At 39.4% G+C, this 14,366-nt stretch overlaps 1 protein-coding gene across 1 annotated transcript in view; it reads right to left on the bottom strand.

The window, feature by feature from the left end:
• The window catches only part of LOC120317423 (methylglutaconyl-CoA hydratase, mitochondrial-like), a 32,748-nt gene extending 24,716 nt beyond the window's left edge, over nt 1-8,032 (bottom strand). Inside the window, exons 1-3 of the mRNA XM_039364053.1 lie at nt 7,365-8,032; nt 2,516-2,583; nt 2,346-2,433 (exon numbers count right to left, since the gene is read on the bottom strand). Of these exons, the coding sequence (XP_039219987.1) occupies nt 2,346-2,433; nt 2,516-2,583; nt 7,365-7,566 (358 nt within the window). The 5' untranslated portion in view covers nt 7,567-8,032. The remainder of the gene's footprint in view (nt 1-2,345; nt 2,434-2,515; nt 2,584-7,364) is intronic.
• Nucleotides 8,033-14,366: the final 6,334 nt, after the last annotated feature.

Below are 14,366 nucleotides of genomic sequence, written 5' to 3'. Positions count from 1 at the left end.
GAAGAATGTTTGAATGAGGGTGAAGGTTCTTCGTTCTCCAGCTATGTAATTTCTGCCTCTAATTATAGCAACAATAGCAGAGTATATACCTTTTTTATAATCTTATCTAGATATCTAGCAATCAAACTTAAGTATCAGAAAATTTAAACAACTGACAAAGCACTAAGTCAGTGGCATCAGAAGAGAAAATAACATTATGATATGTTCTGGTTATTCTCAGCCTACACAACTCAGCAGATCTCTGCTAAAATTATGGCAACAGAAATAAGAGTCTCTTCAAAACTATTGTCTTGGCCACTAGTTACACTTACAATAAAATATGTACTGTCTTTACAATTGCTATTTAGCTAAAATGGATAAAAATTAATAACGGTGAGCTGCATGAATATGCAATTACTGTAGCACTGTACTTTAAACAATACTGAATTATCTGAGCATAAGGCTCAAGTTACATTGTGAAACTTTTAAAAGTGAGAGAAGATGTCATACCATGGTAGCAACATAAAATAATGAACTGAGTAGATATTTAAACATATAGTTTTGCTTCACTCCCAATATGAGGAGTAAACAGTAATATTTTACTGGCTGCTATAAACTAGATACTCTACTTCAAAAATCTTTCTTCAATATAAATCTAACACTGTAAAATGATTAGTAAGAGAGGAGGCTAACCCTCTTCTGTAGCTTTTTATTGCACCCATATACTATTACAAATCTTCTGTCTGTAATCTTAAAACCAAGATATCTAAAATGACTAACTTGCAGAATGCGGGCACCCATTATTCCCCAAAGGAATGAAAATTTTGGGAAATAGTGGATGCTTCAGCCTGCCAGTTACTACTGTTTCAGTAATGCAACCACACTGCTATAGTCATGTGATCTTCATTTCCAACTTTCCCTAACAGCTTCCTAGCCAATCACACAATTCTTTGTGAGGAAGGGCAGGGCAGGACGGGGAAGGGAAGAAGAGATTTCCAGTGCTCATTGCCAGCTTCCTACAAGGAAATTCAATGGGGAAGCTGACAGAAACTCAAAATCACTCCTCCTCCCACTGAGTTTTTGCTGTCCATGGTCATTCCATATCTTTGTTTAAGTAAGGAAATATCTTTGAAACAGTGATCCAGTGAGTCACAGGTTGCCTAAGTTTCTTTACTGGTTTGAAAGCGTTGCTTCTTGTTGATCATAAGATGCTCCAAAGATGCAGCTGAAGAGTCAGATTAAACACCCTTAACTAACAAATTTTAGAAAGCTATAATATACACTACATTTCTAATTTTAGACAATGCAAACAGATACAAAATTCACCATATTTGTCCTTTTTGACAGATCTTGTTTCAATGCTTAATTTCAGATACTATATTGGATTGTCATGGTCTATCAGAGCTACTGATCTCTAAGTTATACGTGGTTGCACTTCCCCAGGCAGACCAGATATGCAATTGGGGGAGGGGCATATCTTCTGGAGTCACAACTGTTGCTTGAAGAGGTGAGTGTTGTAGCTAGAAGAGTCTTTGTGCAGCTTTCATTTGTGTTCCAGTCACGCCCAATCCTAGATCAGGAGGTTTCTATGCTCAGGCCCTAATTAATTCCTACTGAGGAATATTTAGAGGCTTCAGTTCAAAACAGACAAAGGTAGTCCATGGATCACGATGGCAATTGAGATTGGGACCTCTATCACTGTCATAAAATGTAAAGTCACATGATTGCCTCATTTAACAATGACAATTATGGAACTAATATTTGCTGTCCTTAAAAGAATGGCAATTTTAAATGTTTATGTTTTAACTATAAGCCATCCAGAATCATGAATGTGATGAGAGGCTATATAAAGCATTAGATCATTAAGTCAGGACGTCACATGATTGCAATTTCCTGCCAGCTTCCCCACTGACTTTGCTTTTAAGAAGCAATTGGGCAACGTTGGACATTGCGATAGTGTGACTGTGGCTTATTGAGAGGTCATAATCACAAGCCAGGTGCAAGCATATGGATCACATGACTTCAGGGATATGGCAAGAGCTGTAATTCCAAGGATATATCTTAAGTCCTCATCATTCAGCATTGTTGTAACTTGTAATTGCTGAACAAATGGTCATCATCTGAGGACTACCTGCACAGATATAAATATTTAGACACACATACACACACACGCAAAGTCAGGAAAGCTCTCCAGTCTACATATCTCATTATATATTATGGAACTTTTTTTTAAAGGGCATAGCAAATGTTACTTAGACATAGAACTTATCTATATTTAGTTCCCAAATAAAGGATTCTGAGTTATTTCTGCTGAGTATAATAGATTATGGATTTCCAGATGGATAATAAAAATTAAGTTTGCATACCAGCACAAAATACCCCAGGAACTTCACTTCGGAATATAACTGTCCGTACTTTTTTGTCTGTTTTCAAAGCGTCCATAACTTTTGATATCTACAGAGAAAAGGTGTGGACAGTATCAACACTAATTTTCAGTTTTCCACATTAATAATTAGCTAAAGGTTCATTTACTTACCATTTTAATAAGATTTTTATTAAGTGCATTTTTTGCATGTGCTCTGTTTATTCCAAGTACAACAATTCCTGTATGCAGGACAAAAAAAATTACAAGACTCAGTTAAGCATTCCAAAACATTTAATGCTAATTTTTAAGACTTCTTTGTCTTTTGGGGAAAATGCAGGAATTTATATGAATAATTATTGCTGGGCATTTATCTGAAAATTTAGGTGATATGCACCTATATCTCTTACCTCCTAAAATAGCTATCATAATTACTAGCATGAAAATACACAATTAATACTTAGTTGATAAATACATTTTAATATATTTCTTATTTGAAAAACTGCTATACTAAATAATTTGGGGTATTATAAAACATATACAGTTCAGGTAATCCCCAGGTTACGAGCATTCCCTTAGCGAACATTCTAAGTTATGCAATAAGTGCCCCCTAGTGTTTATAAAAAAGTCCCAAATTTACGAATGTTGCCGTATCACAGCAATCGTTCACCCTTACAAACAACCGCAGTGGCCCTGCAACATTCATTCTGGCTATTCCCTCCCTCCCCCCTGCCACCCCGGGTCTCCCTAGGCACTAGGCCTATGGATACTCACCTTGTGAAGATCAAGAGATTCTTCGCTTTCTTGGCTGCTCAGGCCTTCGGTGTTTTTGCAAAGAATGGAGGACTAAAGTAATGCAAGATCACGCAAGATGAGTGGTGCGAGATCTCATGCTACTGATCTCATGTGATTTCACAGTAGTTTAGGCCTCTGTTCTCTGCAACAGAGAACGGAACAGAAACTGGGGGAGGCTTCTGCGTGCCTCCGGAGACCTGATCCGGGTATCAGAAAGGCCTTTTCCAGGCTACTGCCACCCAGAAAGGAGGCCAGGGGTGCTTCCGCGGGCCTCTGGAGGCCATGGGTGGTAGCCCCGTGCTTTTGAAGGCCCAGAATGGAGTCTGTGGGCTTCAGCCATGTGCTTCCAGAGGCCTGTTCTGGACCTCCGAGGCCTCCCTCTGCTCTTGCTGGGAGCAGAGAAAGAAACAGTGAGGCTGGAGAGGAGACAGACCTTCACAAGGTAAATGACCCAGTGTGGCAGGATTAGGGGGGCAGAGCAACTATTGGACCCCAGGGGCAGAAGCATGAAGTATCTCAGTGGGTGGACTTGGGTGGTCTGAAGCCGGTGGCCTATTCCATCACTAGGCCCCCCCATGGCCTTCCTCACCCTGAGATACTCATCTTAATTTAACAAGCCGTGCATTACCCCATTAAATTAGCGGATGCATGGGCAAAAGCTGGGAGTGAATCATGTTCAAGGTACGAGATTTACTCCTACGAATTCTCAAGTTATAAATGGAATGGGCAGGTTCCATTACATTCTTAACTCGAGGACTACTTGCATATTATAGTATTTATAATAAAGGCTGTAACAGTGCTGATAACATTAAAAAATACTTCTATGACCTAGCTTTACATAAACACAATTCCATTATAGCAATAATACTTGGATTTATATACCACTCCATAGTGCTTTACAGTACTCTTTGAGTGGTTTACAAATATCAGCATACTGCCCCCAATAATCTGGATCCTTATTTTGGTCATCTTGGAAGGATGGAAGGTCGAGTCTAAGCTAGTCAGGATCGAGCGTCTGGCTGTGGGCAGAATTAGCAATACCATTTGCACATAGACTTATATAGTACTTCATAGTGCTTTACAGCACTCTGTGAGGGGTTTACAGAGTCAGCCTCATTTTAATGACCTTGGAAGGATGAGTCAACCTTGACCCAGTCAGGATCAAACTGCAGAGTGTAGGCAGAGTTAGCCTGCAATACTGCATTTTAGTCACTACACTACCAGAGCTCCATTTATTATGTTACTAAAATGGACATTCTTACAGAGGAGAATTGTAAGAAGGAGTAATGTTAAAGGGCAGATGTGTGTAACTGATACATCTAATGAATGGGAGTCTATATCATATAGTTTTTTGAGAATTGTGTTATAGTGGATTTGCCTTTCCTCCCAAAATGTCCTACCAAGTGCCCCTATATAGCAATTAGGCATAGAGCATTCACTGTCAATAACTGATGGGGAGAAAGAAGAATGTCTATCTCCAAACAACTGACATCTTTCTCTTTTAAAACATTATTCTTTCTACAAAGTTAAGGGTTAGGATTTCAAAAGCAAAACTGTTAACTTCATACTACTGTGTAATTGTTTTACTTGAAACTGACAGACAAATGTCAATTAAGTTCAGTTTCAGGAATATTTTGGAACAAATCTGTTTACTTGTTAAATTAGTTTGCTTTTTATATTTTCCAAAGTCCGATCAACAGAAAGTAGGAAATTTTCACACCTTTTTTTAATGCACAGTTTATTATCGCAAACGTATATTTGAGAATGTACCTTCTCCTTCTGAAACTAGAGAAAACAGGTTCCCTCTAAAACACAAAATTTGTTTTAACATATTGAATCTTAATTTATACTTATATTGTTTATTTAATTTATTATTATTATTATTTAATTTATTTATTTATACCTACATTATTGCTCCATTTTTCCCTTTGGGATCATATCATATTTGCAGCATAACCATTGTCAAGTAACGATAGACTGAGACTTTAGTTTTATTTCTTTTTTACATGCCCAAATCATAATAAAATGGATTAGGGGACCAGTGCAGATTATGGTTTGGTTTTATATAATTTTTATTGCTTCTACAGTTTTAAAATAAGTTTTGTTGTTGTTTATGGGGGCGGTTCTACTGTGTCTTGTTTTTAACTTGTATATCAGTCATGTATGTGAGTTGAGCAGCTATTTATTTACCAAATAAATAAAATATAATAGGCATATATGTGTCATATAGTGACTGTCTAAATCAGTGGTTCTCAACCTGTGGGTCGGGACCCCATTTGGGGTCGAACGACCATTTCACGGGGTCGCCAAACAAGGCTGTCCGCCATTTTTTCCCTTTTTCTTTGGTCATGCCCCTGGCACCCGGTGATGTATAAGTGGTTGGGGGTCACCACAACATGGGGAACTGTATTATGGGGTCGCGGCATTAGAAAGGTTGAGAACCACTGGTCTAAATAGTTCAGAACAGAACATTATTATGTCTCTGACTAAAACAGCATATGATCATGTAACCGAATTATATAAAAACTGTAAAAAAAATATCAAAACAAGGAAAGTAAAATAAATTAGAAATAACAGAATAATAAAATATAAGTTCTAAAGGAGTAAATACTTATGATCAATCACTATACAAGTAGTCCTTGACTTACGACTACAATTGAGCCCAAAATTTATGTTGCTAAGTGAGATATTTGTTAAATGAGTTTTGCCCCACAGTTAAGTGAACTTCTTGCCACAGTTATTAAATGAATCACTATAAGGGTTAAGTTAGTAAAACAGTTGTTAAGTGAATCTGGCGTTCCCATTGATTTTTCTTGTCAGAAGGTTACAAAAGATGATCACATGACCCTGGGACACTGCAAACATCATAAATATGAGTTGCCAGTTGCCAAGACTCAGAACTTTGATCACATGACCATGGGGAATTGGGAATGCTGAAACGGTCGTTAAGTGTGAAAGCCAGTCACAGGTCACTTTTGCAGTGCTATTATAACTTAAACGGTCGCTAAATGAACTCTTGTAAGTCAAGGACTACCTGTACTATAAAACTACTTTCCAAAAATGTAAAAGACAAACAGTACGAAATGGCAAAAAAGCAAAATTACAAACCAATAGTTGTGCCTACTTTCTTCAGACAAAAATACAATTGCAGATTTGTTATATACTTATGAAATAAATTATACTCAAATGCTTAAGAAAGTCAACATCCCTTAGAAGAAAATCATAATTTATGCGCCTCAGCCTCTCAACAGCTGCATGACTAGTTGAAAATTTAATCTAGAACTCTCTATTCACTATAAATAATACACTAGAAATCAAAATAGATGTGTTTCATGTCCCAATCTTCCACGTTTATTAAAAAGGCAGGAAAAGTGAATTAAAGCAAACATAAAATTAGAGATGAATTTTCTCACAAAGCACGATTTTAATGATTTTCCTCTCAAAGTGCACTTTTCTCATTTCACTTATCTAAAATAATCATTTATATTGATCTCTGAATATATTGTAAAATTCAAAAGTATGATATTCAAAAGATAATCTGTACATCACTACAGAAATCAGTATATCTGTATTCAGTGCGTCCAATCAGCTCAATTTAAAATGCATAGACTTTATTGTGCTTTTATTTAAGGACTGGGCAGAAATTTTTGATATATTTATAAATTTAAGATTTCAAGATGATTTGATCTGTGTATATTTTTCCAGGAAGTTCTGCATTCTCAAAGACGCAGAACATAAGAATTCAAATAAGAATATAGACTGTATATAGAAGACAAGCCACCTTCAAATAAAACACAGGGCTTTCAAAGTCTGCACATTGGACAACCTGATCTTACAACCTACGTTATTTCCTCCATATTCCCCAGTCTCCTAAACTAGCTTAAAGGCTTTCCCTAACCAGGCAACATCAGGGAAGTCGAGAACGAGCTGCGCATGCGCCTTATGATTCAGACAGCTTGCACGACCCGCCCCCACCAACGGGAGAATTTAAAGGGTCAGGCAGCTTCATCATTTCGGACAGATAATTGGAGGTGGATGCGTCTCATAGACGAGTCTCCGCTGCTGACAAGCAAAAAGGGACATCCAAGCCTTACCTGCTGGGCAGAACGGGGGGGGGGAGGGAGGGACAGATGGTTTTGGAGCTGGGAAATGGAGCTTCAGGTTGCAGCCGACAGGTTAAAAAAAAAAAAAAAGACCCCGCGCCTTCCACACCGGCTATTGCCGTTACCTTTATGCTCTTCATCCAAATATCGAACCAGCAGTTCCTCCTCCTCCAGGCCTTTGGCTTCGGAACTGTATCTTGTCACGGGCGCGAGCAGGCCTGAACAGCTCCTCGGGCTCACGCGGCCTAGGGAGGACGAGGTCGGGGCTGAACCCCCTCGATGGTGAAAGAGCCTCAGAGCTACCCGGGCTGCCGCGGTAGCCGCCATGTTGCCTGTCCGAGAGCACGCACGCCGAGTCCGGCGGCACCCCGAGCCCGTCTCCAGCGTGGTCACGTGACCGCCACTTTAACGCGGCCAGCCAGTTGAGCGGGCCCAGCCTTGCAAAGGGACCTGGAGCGGCACATGACTTTCCTAGCGCTTGCAGTCCAACTCTCCAGTGGCCGGTTTTAGTCGATCGAGTCTCCAGCCAATGAATGCAAAGCGATCCTCTTGCCCCTCGGGCAGGGTTGCGTCTCCCCAGCCCTGGCTTTTACCTCTTCGCCTTTCCTGAGAACTAAAGAATGGCCCAAACCTTATGTGCCCTACGTATTGCCAAGTTACAAGTCAACTTTTCCTGTTACCTTAAAAAGCTTCCCACCGGATGGAAAAGGAGGATCGAAATATTTCCCAATGAAAAGAATAGCATTTTCCTTCATTTTTAAATGGAGGTGTAACTTTTATTGTTTTGTGCCTCGACTCTTTCGGGGGGCTGTGGTGCTGATATAAGTAAGATCAATAATCATCGGGATTTTCACCGATTTTATTTTTTAGTTTCAGTATAGAATTAATAAAACATTGTTACTTATTCTTTAAAATGTAATTAAAACTTTAAAATGCTTTAGTTTGATATTAAATTCATTTAGTGGTGACGAAAAACACGAATGATATCGTGGAATATATGCTTTGTATGTTTCTTTATATTCGGCAACATAATAGAGCAATTCAGCAATATAATTCAGCAGTCTTTCTATTCATGCAAAAATTCCACGATGCAAGCCTATTGATTAAATCAGCAAATGCACATAAACTTTTTTTTTTCCTGTATGCATATATTTCCCAATGGCTTGCTAAAAAGCAAAACTGATCTGTGTACCCTAGCTCAGCATGAAGTCCCCCCCCCCATTTCCAAATTTCACTGCGTTTTTTTTTCAATAAAAATTCTGCCAAGGACCTTCTCAGAGTGCTTAAGCAAATAGTAATGTAGTTTTTGCATTTGTTCTTGCTACCTTCTTATAGCACTCTTCCAATCTGCATTTCTGCAGTCTTTGCAGACCAGTTAAAATGGGCCAAGTTTGAAGGCCCCTGAGTTAAAACATTGCATATTTGTTCCATAAGCAAACAATACAGTTAAATGTGAAGAAACAGGCCCATGGATTGTGAGGAACCCAGAGGGCTGAGTACCGGAGCCCGGGGTATCTCTGTATGTGGCCTCCCAGGGCCTCCCCTGGCCCTAAGGCACCATGCGCTCAATACTAGAACTTTTATTTTACAACTGCATCAGGAAGTTGTAGAGGCTGTCTTGCTTAATGGCTGTCTCTGCTTGTAACTAATGGTCAGGCTCCATTACATTAAGTGACACTATAGACATGCCATATCATCCTGTGTGGAAGGAGATACAGTGGTTGCCAGTTGCTTTCTTAAATACACCCCATTTCTTTATTTCTAATTTAGATTGAGAAAGTCTCCCATTTGAATCAGACTCTGTACCTAAAACAAAAAAAAATGCATAAATGTAAGCAGAACTATTTTACCAAAATAGGTACTGTACCCCAGGTAGGCATGGGCCATCCTATTTGTTTAATCACTTATAAAGCCCACTCTGCTGGCACATAACTCAAGCCAGTGTGCATGATCAATAAACAGTAGTAAATCAGCAAAGATCACACAATAGGCTAAAGTATAAAAGTAACCAAAACAGCTTACAAAAATATGTGCCAGGGAAATATCACTTTCAACTCAATGCTGGATTAAAAGACCCAAATTTTTAACGTCTTTCAAAAAGCAGGCACATGTTTCAGGAGAAATGCTGTTCCATGCATTTCTGTTCTGCTATTTAACTTTGGCTGAATCCTGGTAAAACTAAGGGACTTTGGATATGTGGAGTTCGAGATCTGGACTTTAACATTTGGTTTTGGATCGGGTTGCACTGCCCCCAGATAGACCTGGTACACAATTCAGGGCTTCTTCTGGACTTGCGACTCCTAATCAGAGAGGCGGCAATTGTGGCTAGGAGAGCCTTTGTGCAACTTCATGTTGTGCACCAGTTGCACCCTTTCCTGGATTGGGAGTCCCTGTGCTCAGTACTCAAGCCCTGGTTATCTTATGTTTGGAATGTAAGTAATCCTCGATTTTACAAACACAATTGACCCCAAAATTTCTGTTGCTAAGAAACAATTGTTAAGTGAACTTTGCTCCATTTTGTGAGCTTTCTTGCCAGAATTGTTAAATGAATTGCTGAAGTTGTTAAGTTAGTAACATGATTGTTAAGTGAATCTGGCTTCCCCATTGACTTTGCTTGTCAACCAGTCGCAAAAGGTGATCCCATGACCCCAGGACACTGTGACCATCATAAATATAGTCAATTGCCAAGCGTTTGAATTTTGATCACGTGACCATGGGGATGCTACAACAGTTGTGTGAAAAATGGTCATTAGTCGCTTTCTTCAGTGCCGTTATAAACTTCGAACAGTCACTGAACTGTTATAAGTCAAGGACTACCTCTATTGCAATGTGCTACCCTAGGGTGGCCCATGCTACACTGTTATTCTGTGAGCTGCACTGGTTGTCAGTTTGTTTCCAATTTAAGGTGTTGGTTATCATCTTTAAAGCCCTTCATGACATAAGTCCAGGTTATCTGAGGAACTATCTCACCCTGAGGGGATTAGCGCACCCTACCTGCTCCAGCAGAAGGGGCATGCTACTGATCCCATCAGTCAAGGAAGACTGGCTGGCAGATCCAAGAGAAGAACTTTATCTGCTACGGCTCCAGCCCTCTGAAACATCATGCCCCTCAAGGTGAGGTCCACATCCATTTCCTGGCTTTCCGAAAGACCGTGAAGACCTAGTCTGCCACCTGTCTTGAGGCCCCAATATAAATATAAAATTAGTACAGCTTGTTTATTTTATTACCTTTAGAAGAGCACTCAGTGCTGTTTTCAATCTCTTTAAATGTTTCTTTTATTTTCATTTCCTCCTCCCCTCCCTTTTTTTAAACAATGCTATGACATTAACATTCTCCTAATTGTAATCAATCATTCATAAATAAGCAGCACCATGGCATTCTCACTTTGGCACTGCTGCCCTTTTAGTATATTTCAAAGGCAACTGTTTCCTCAAATTGTCCTTCCGCATGTTGATTAGAATATTTTATTTTCTCTTTTAAACTTGCCACAGTCAGAAAGTTCCTGTGCACACACTTTCTATATAAAGCAAAATAATACTTGTTTAGGTTTTGACAATAATTTTCTGACACTTATACCCAACTGTTGGATAATAAAATGTATTTAATGTTGCTGTCTTATTAATATCGCAGAAATAAACATAGCAATTAAAATTAAGTACACCCTATAGATTGAGGTTGCAAATTCAGTGACGATGGCAAAAGTGGATAATATTTTCAGTCCTGAAAGCCACAGAGATGCACAAGTTGGAAACTACAAGTACATACATATTTCATATTCCCCTTTCAAATACCATCTCTTTCCCCTTTTTTTCTTAGCCACCCCATGGCCTATGCAGTGGATAATCAACTGACTGTTAGTTGCTGTCAGATTTCTTAGTATCTTGCCATTGATAGCTGGCAAAAAAGGACAACTGTGAACAGTTTTATGAACCAAATTCTTTGCAGCACATGCATGTCCAGACATAGGTTGTTCACCTGTACATGTAATATTTAGGCGATTTAAGAAGTGAATACAGGCAGTCCTTCTTACAACCATAATGGAGCCGGCCATTACATTTTGTGATGCCACCATGTGACTGGACCGATATTTTCTTTTTCTGGTGGTTGTAAAGCAAATGTTGCATTGATTAAGCAAACTTATTGTTTGCTATGGGCCGTTTTTGCTGAAAACTAGAAGTAAATATAGTTTTACAGGCAAAAACGTATAAAGTATCATGTGGCTGTGTGATACTGCAAATAGCAGTAAATGTGGCTGGTTGAGGAACATCTGGTATGCATTCATATGATTGGGAGGACACAGCCATCAGAACTTTGGAACCAGGTTAATAGGTGCCTTTGGATGTAATTTCGAAAAGTTGCCAAGCAACCAGTCATAAGTCGAGGAATACCTGTAGCACTAGGAGTGAGTGGACTCCCAAGCGGGAAGCTATAGGAAAGGGTTTCATTTGCTATTATGCTTTATGGCTATTCTACAGATATTTGCTATTTTTTAATCTTTAGCCAAAGTTTTATTACATTCAAGCGTAATAAAATAGTAAAGCATTAACAACTGATATACAGTATTTGTAGCATTGGAAAAAATAAATAAAAATATGAAAAATCTAAATGCCACCGTCCTGATGAAAACAGATAGTTAAATCCAAAACTAAACTGTGCAAATGCCTGTGAGAAGATAAATGCTTTAGTCTGGCACCAAATCACCAAAGCATGGGTTCCAACAAAGGTCATACTTCATGTGGGCCCCACTGTAAATTGAGTTCCCTTGAAGCTGTTTGCCCAGATTTATTTACTGGAGGTGTCACTTGACTGTACTGACCCTCTGGTAATCTAAGATCTGTTTTGAAGTAACTGAATTTTCTGCATATCCCATGAAAAGTGCATTGTAATAATCTGATAGAAAGTTACGTGAACAGATCTGATTCTGTGTCCTGATATCACTGCAGATGATGTCTAACCTAATAAGATGAAAAGCAAAGGCAGTAGTTGATGAAAACTGCTTTTACATTGACTTTAAAAATACCAGACAATGGTTCTGGTATTTTTAAAGTCAATTTCGTGTCCTGTGGCTTTAAGGTGTTGGACCAGGGAAGATGTCCAACACCTTCTTCTACCAACAGAAGAATAAGTGCACGCATTGAAGAACATAAGAACTCAGTCAAAAAAGAGGAACCAACATCTTCCCTGGTCCAACACCTTAAAGCCACAGGACACGAAATTGACTTTAAAAATACCAGAACCATTGCCAAAAGTGAACATTTTAATAACAGAATAATCAGAGAAGCCATCGAGATAGAAAAACGCCCACACAGCATGAACAAGCGAGATGATACCTCCCGCCTACCAGCCATTTGGAAACCTGCCCTTATTGACAAACGACTCCCTAACCCCAAAATCTTAAACCCCTCTGCAACTCAGACTAACCTGAGCACAACCAAACAGAACACTCCCCCAGCCAATCAGAGCACAGCCAAGCCCCTAACCATTCAGAACACACCTCCACCCAATCAGAACACAGCCAAGCTCCCACCCAATCAGTTCATACCCTCACTGGCAGTTAAAAGGAAGAAACAGCTAAAACCACACATTGCTGCTCAAAGCACGAAGCTAAAAACACCAGCCTGAAGATGACGAATGGTGACTTCGTCGAAACGTTGCCAAGACACTTCCAATTTTACGCGGGAGAAAACCCGAACAACCAAAGACCTACATACAAATACCCGCGAAAACCTCAGAAAACAAATATATACATATATATATATATATTATATATATATATTATATATATATATATTTGTTTTCTGAGATTTTTCGCAGCTCAAAGCACATATAATATGTAGGTCTTTGGTTGTTCGGGTTTTCTCCCACCGTAAAATTGGAAGTGTCGTGGCGACGTTTCGACAAGTCCCATTCGTCATCTCAGGCTGGTGCTTTCAGCTTCGTGCTTTGAGCTGCGAAAACCTCAGAAAACAGCAACTGTGCAACTGTGAGCAGCAACTCACATTGCTGCTCAAAGCATGAAGCTGAAAGCACCAGCCTGAAGATGACGAATGGGACTTCGTCGAAACGTCGCCAAGACACTTCCAATTTTACGTGGGAGAAAACCCGAACAACCAAAGACCTACATACAAATAACCGCGAAAACCTCAGAAAACAAATATATATATATATATATATATATATATATATATATATATATATATATGTTTTCTGAGGTTTTCGCGGGTATTTGTATGTAGGTCTTTGGTTGCTCGGGTTTTCTCCCGCGTAAAATTGGAAGTGTCTTGGCGACGTTTCGACGAAGTCCCATTCGTCATCTTCAGGCTGGAGTTTTCAGCTTCGTGCTTTGAGCAGCAATGTATGGTCTTAGCTGTTTCTTCCTTTTAACTGCCAGTGGGGGTATGAACTGATTGGGTGGGAGCTTGGCTGTGTTCTGAGTGGGTGGAGGTGTGTTCTGAATGATTAGGGGCTTGGCTGTGCTCTGATTGGCTGGGGGAGTGTTCTGTTTGGTTGTGCTCAGGTTAGTCTGAGTTGCAGAGGGGTTTAAGATTTTGGGGTTATGGAGTCGTTTGTCAATAAGGGCAGGTTTCCAAATGGCTGGTAGGTGGGAGGAATCATCTCGCTTGTTCATGCTGTGTGGGCGTTTTTCTATCTCGATGGCTTCTCTGATTATTCTGTTATTAAAATGTTCACTTTTGGCAAAGGTTCTGGTATTTTTAAAGTCAATTTCATGTCCTGTGTCTTTAAGGTGTTGGACCAGGGAAGATGTTGGTTCCTCTTTTTTGACTGAGTTCTTATGTTCTTCAATGCGTGCACTTATTCTTCTCTTGGTTTGTCCGATGTATGTGGAGGGACAAGTGGTGCATGGGATTTCGTATACTCCTTGATTTTCTAATTCAATTTTATCTTTGGGGTTTCTAAGGATGGTAGATATTTTTCTGTTTGTGCAGAATGCTGTTTTGATGTTGTGTTTATGGAGGATCTTAATGATTCTGTCTGTGGTGCCTTTTATGTATGGGAGGAGGCTTTGCCGTTTTCTTGTTCTTTGTCTTGGATTTTGGTGGGGGTTTCTTTTTGGATTAGGTTTGTAATCTTATTTCTATGAAATCCATTGGATGTTAGTACATTG

The sequence above is a fragment of the Crotalus tigris genome, unplaced genomic scaffold, assembly GCF_016545835.1.
Source record: "Crotalus tigris isolate CLP2741 ecotype Arizona unplaced genomic scaffold, ASM1654583v1 scf7180000019646.118900, whole genome shotgun sequence".
Lineage (NCBI taxonomy): Eukaryota > Metazoa > Chordata > Lepidosauria > Squamata > Viperidae > Crotalus > Crotalus tigris.
This window is presented reverse-complemented; position numbering and strand designations above follow the sequence as displayed.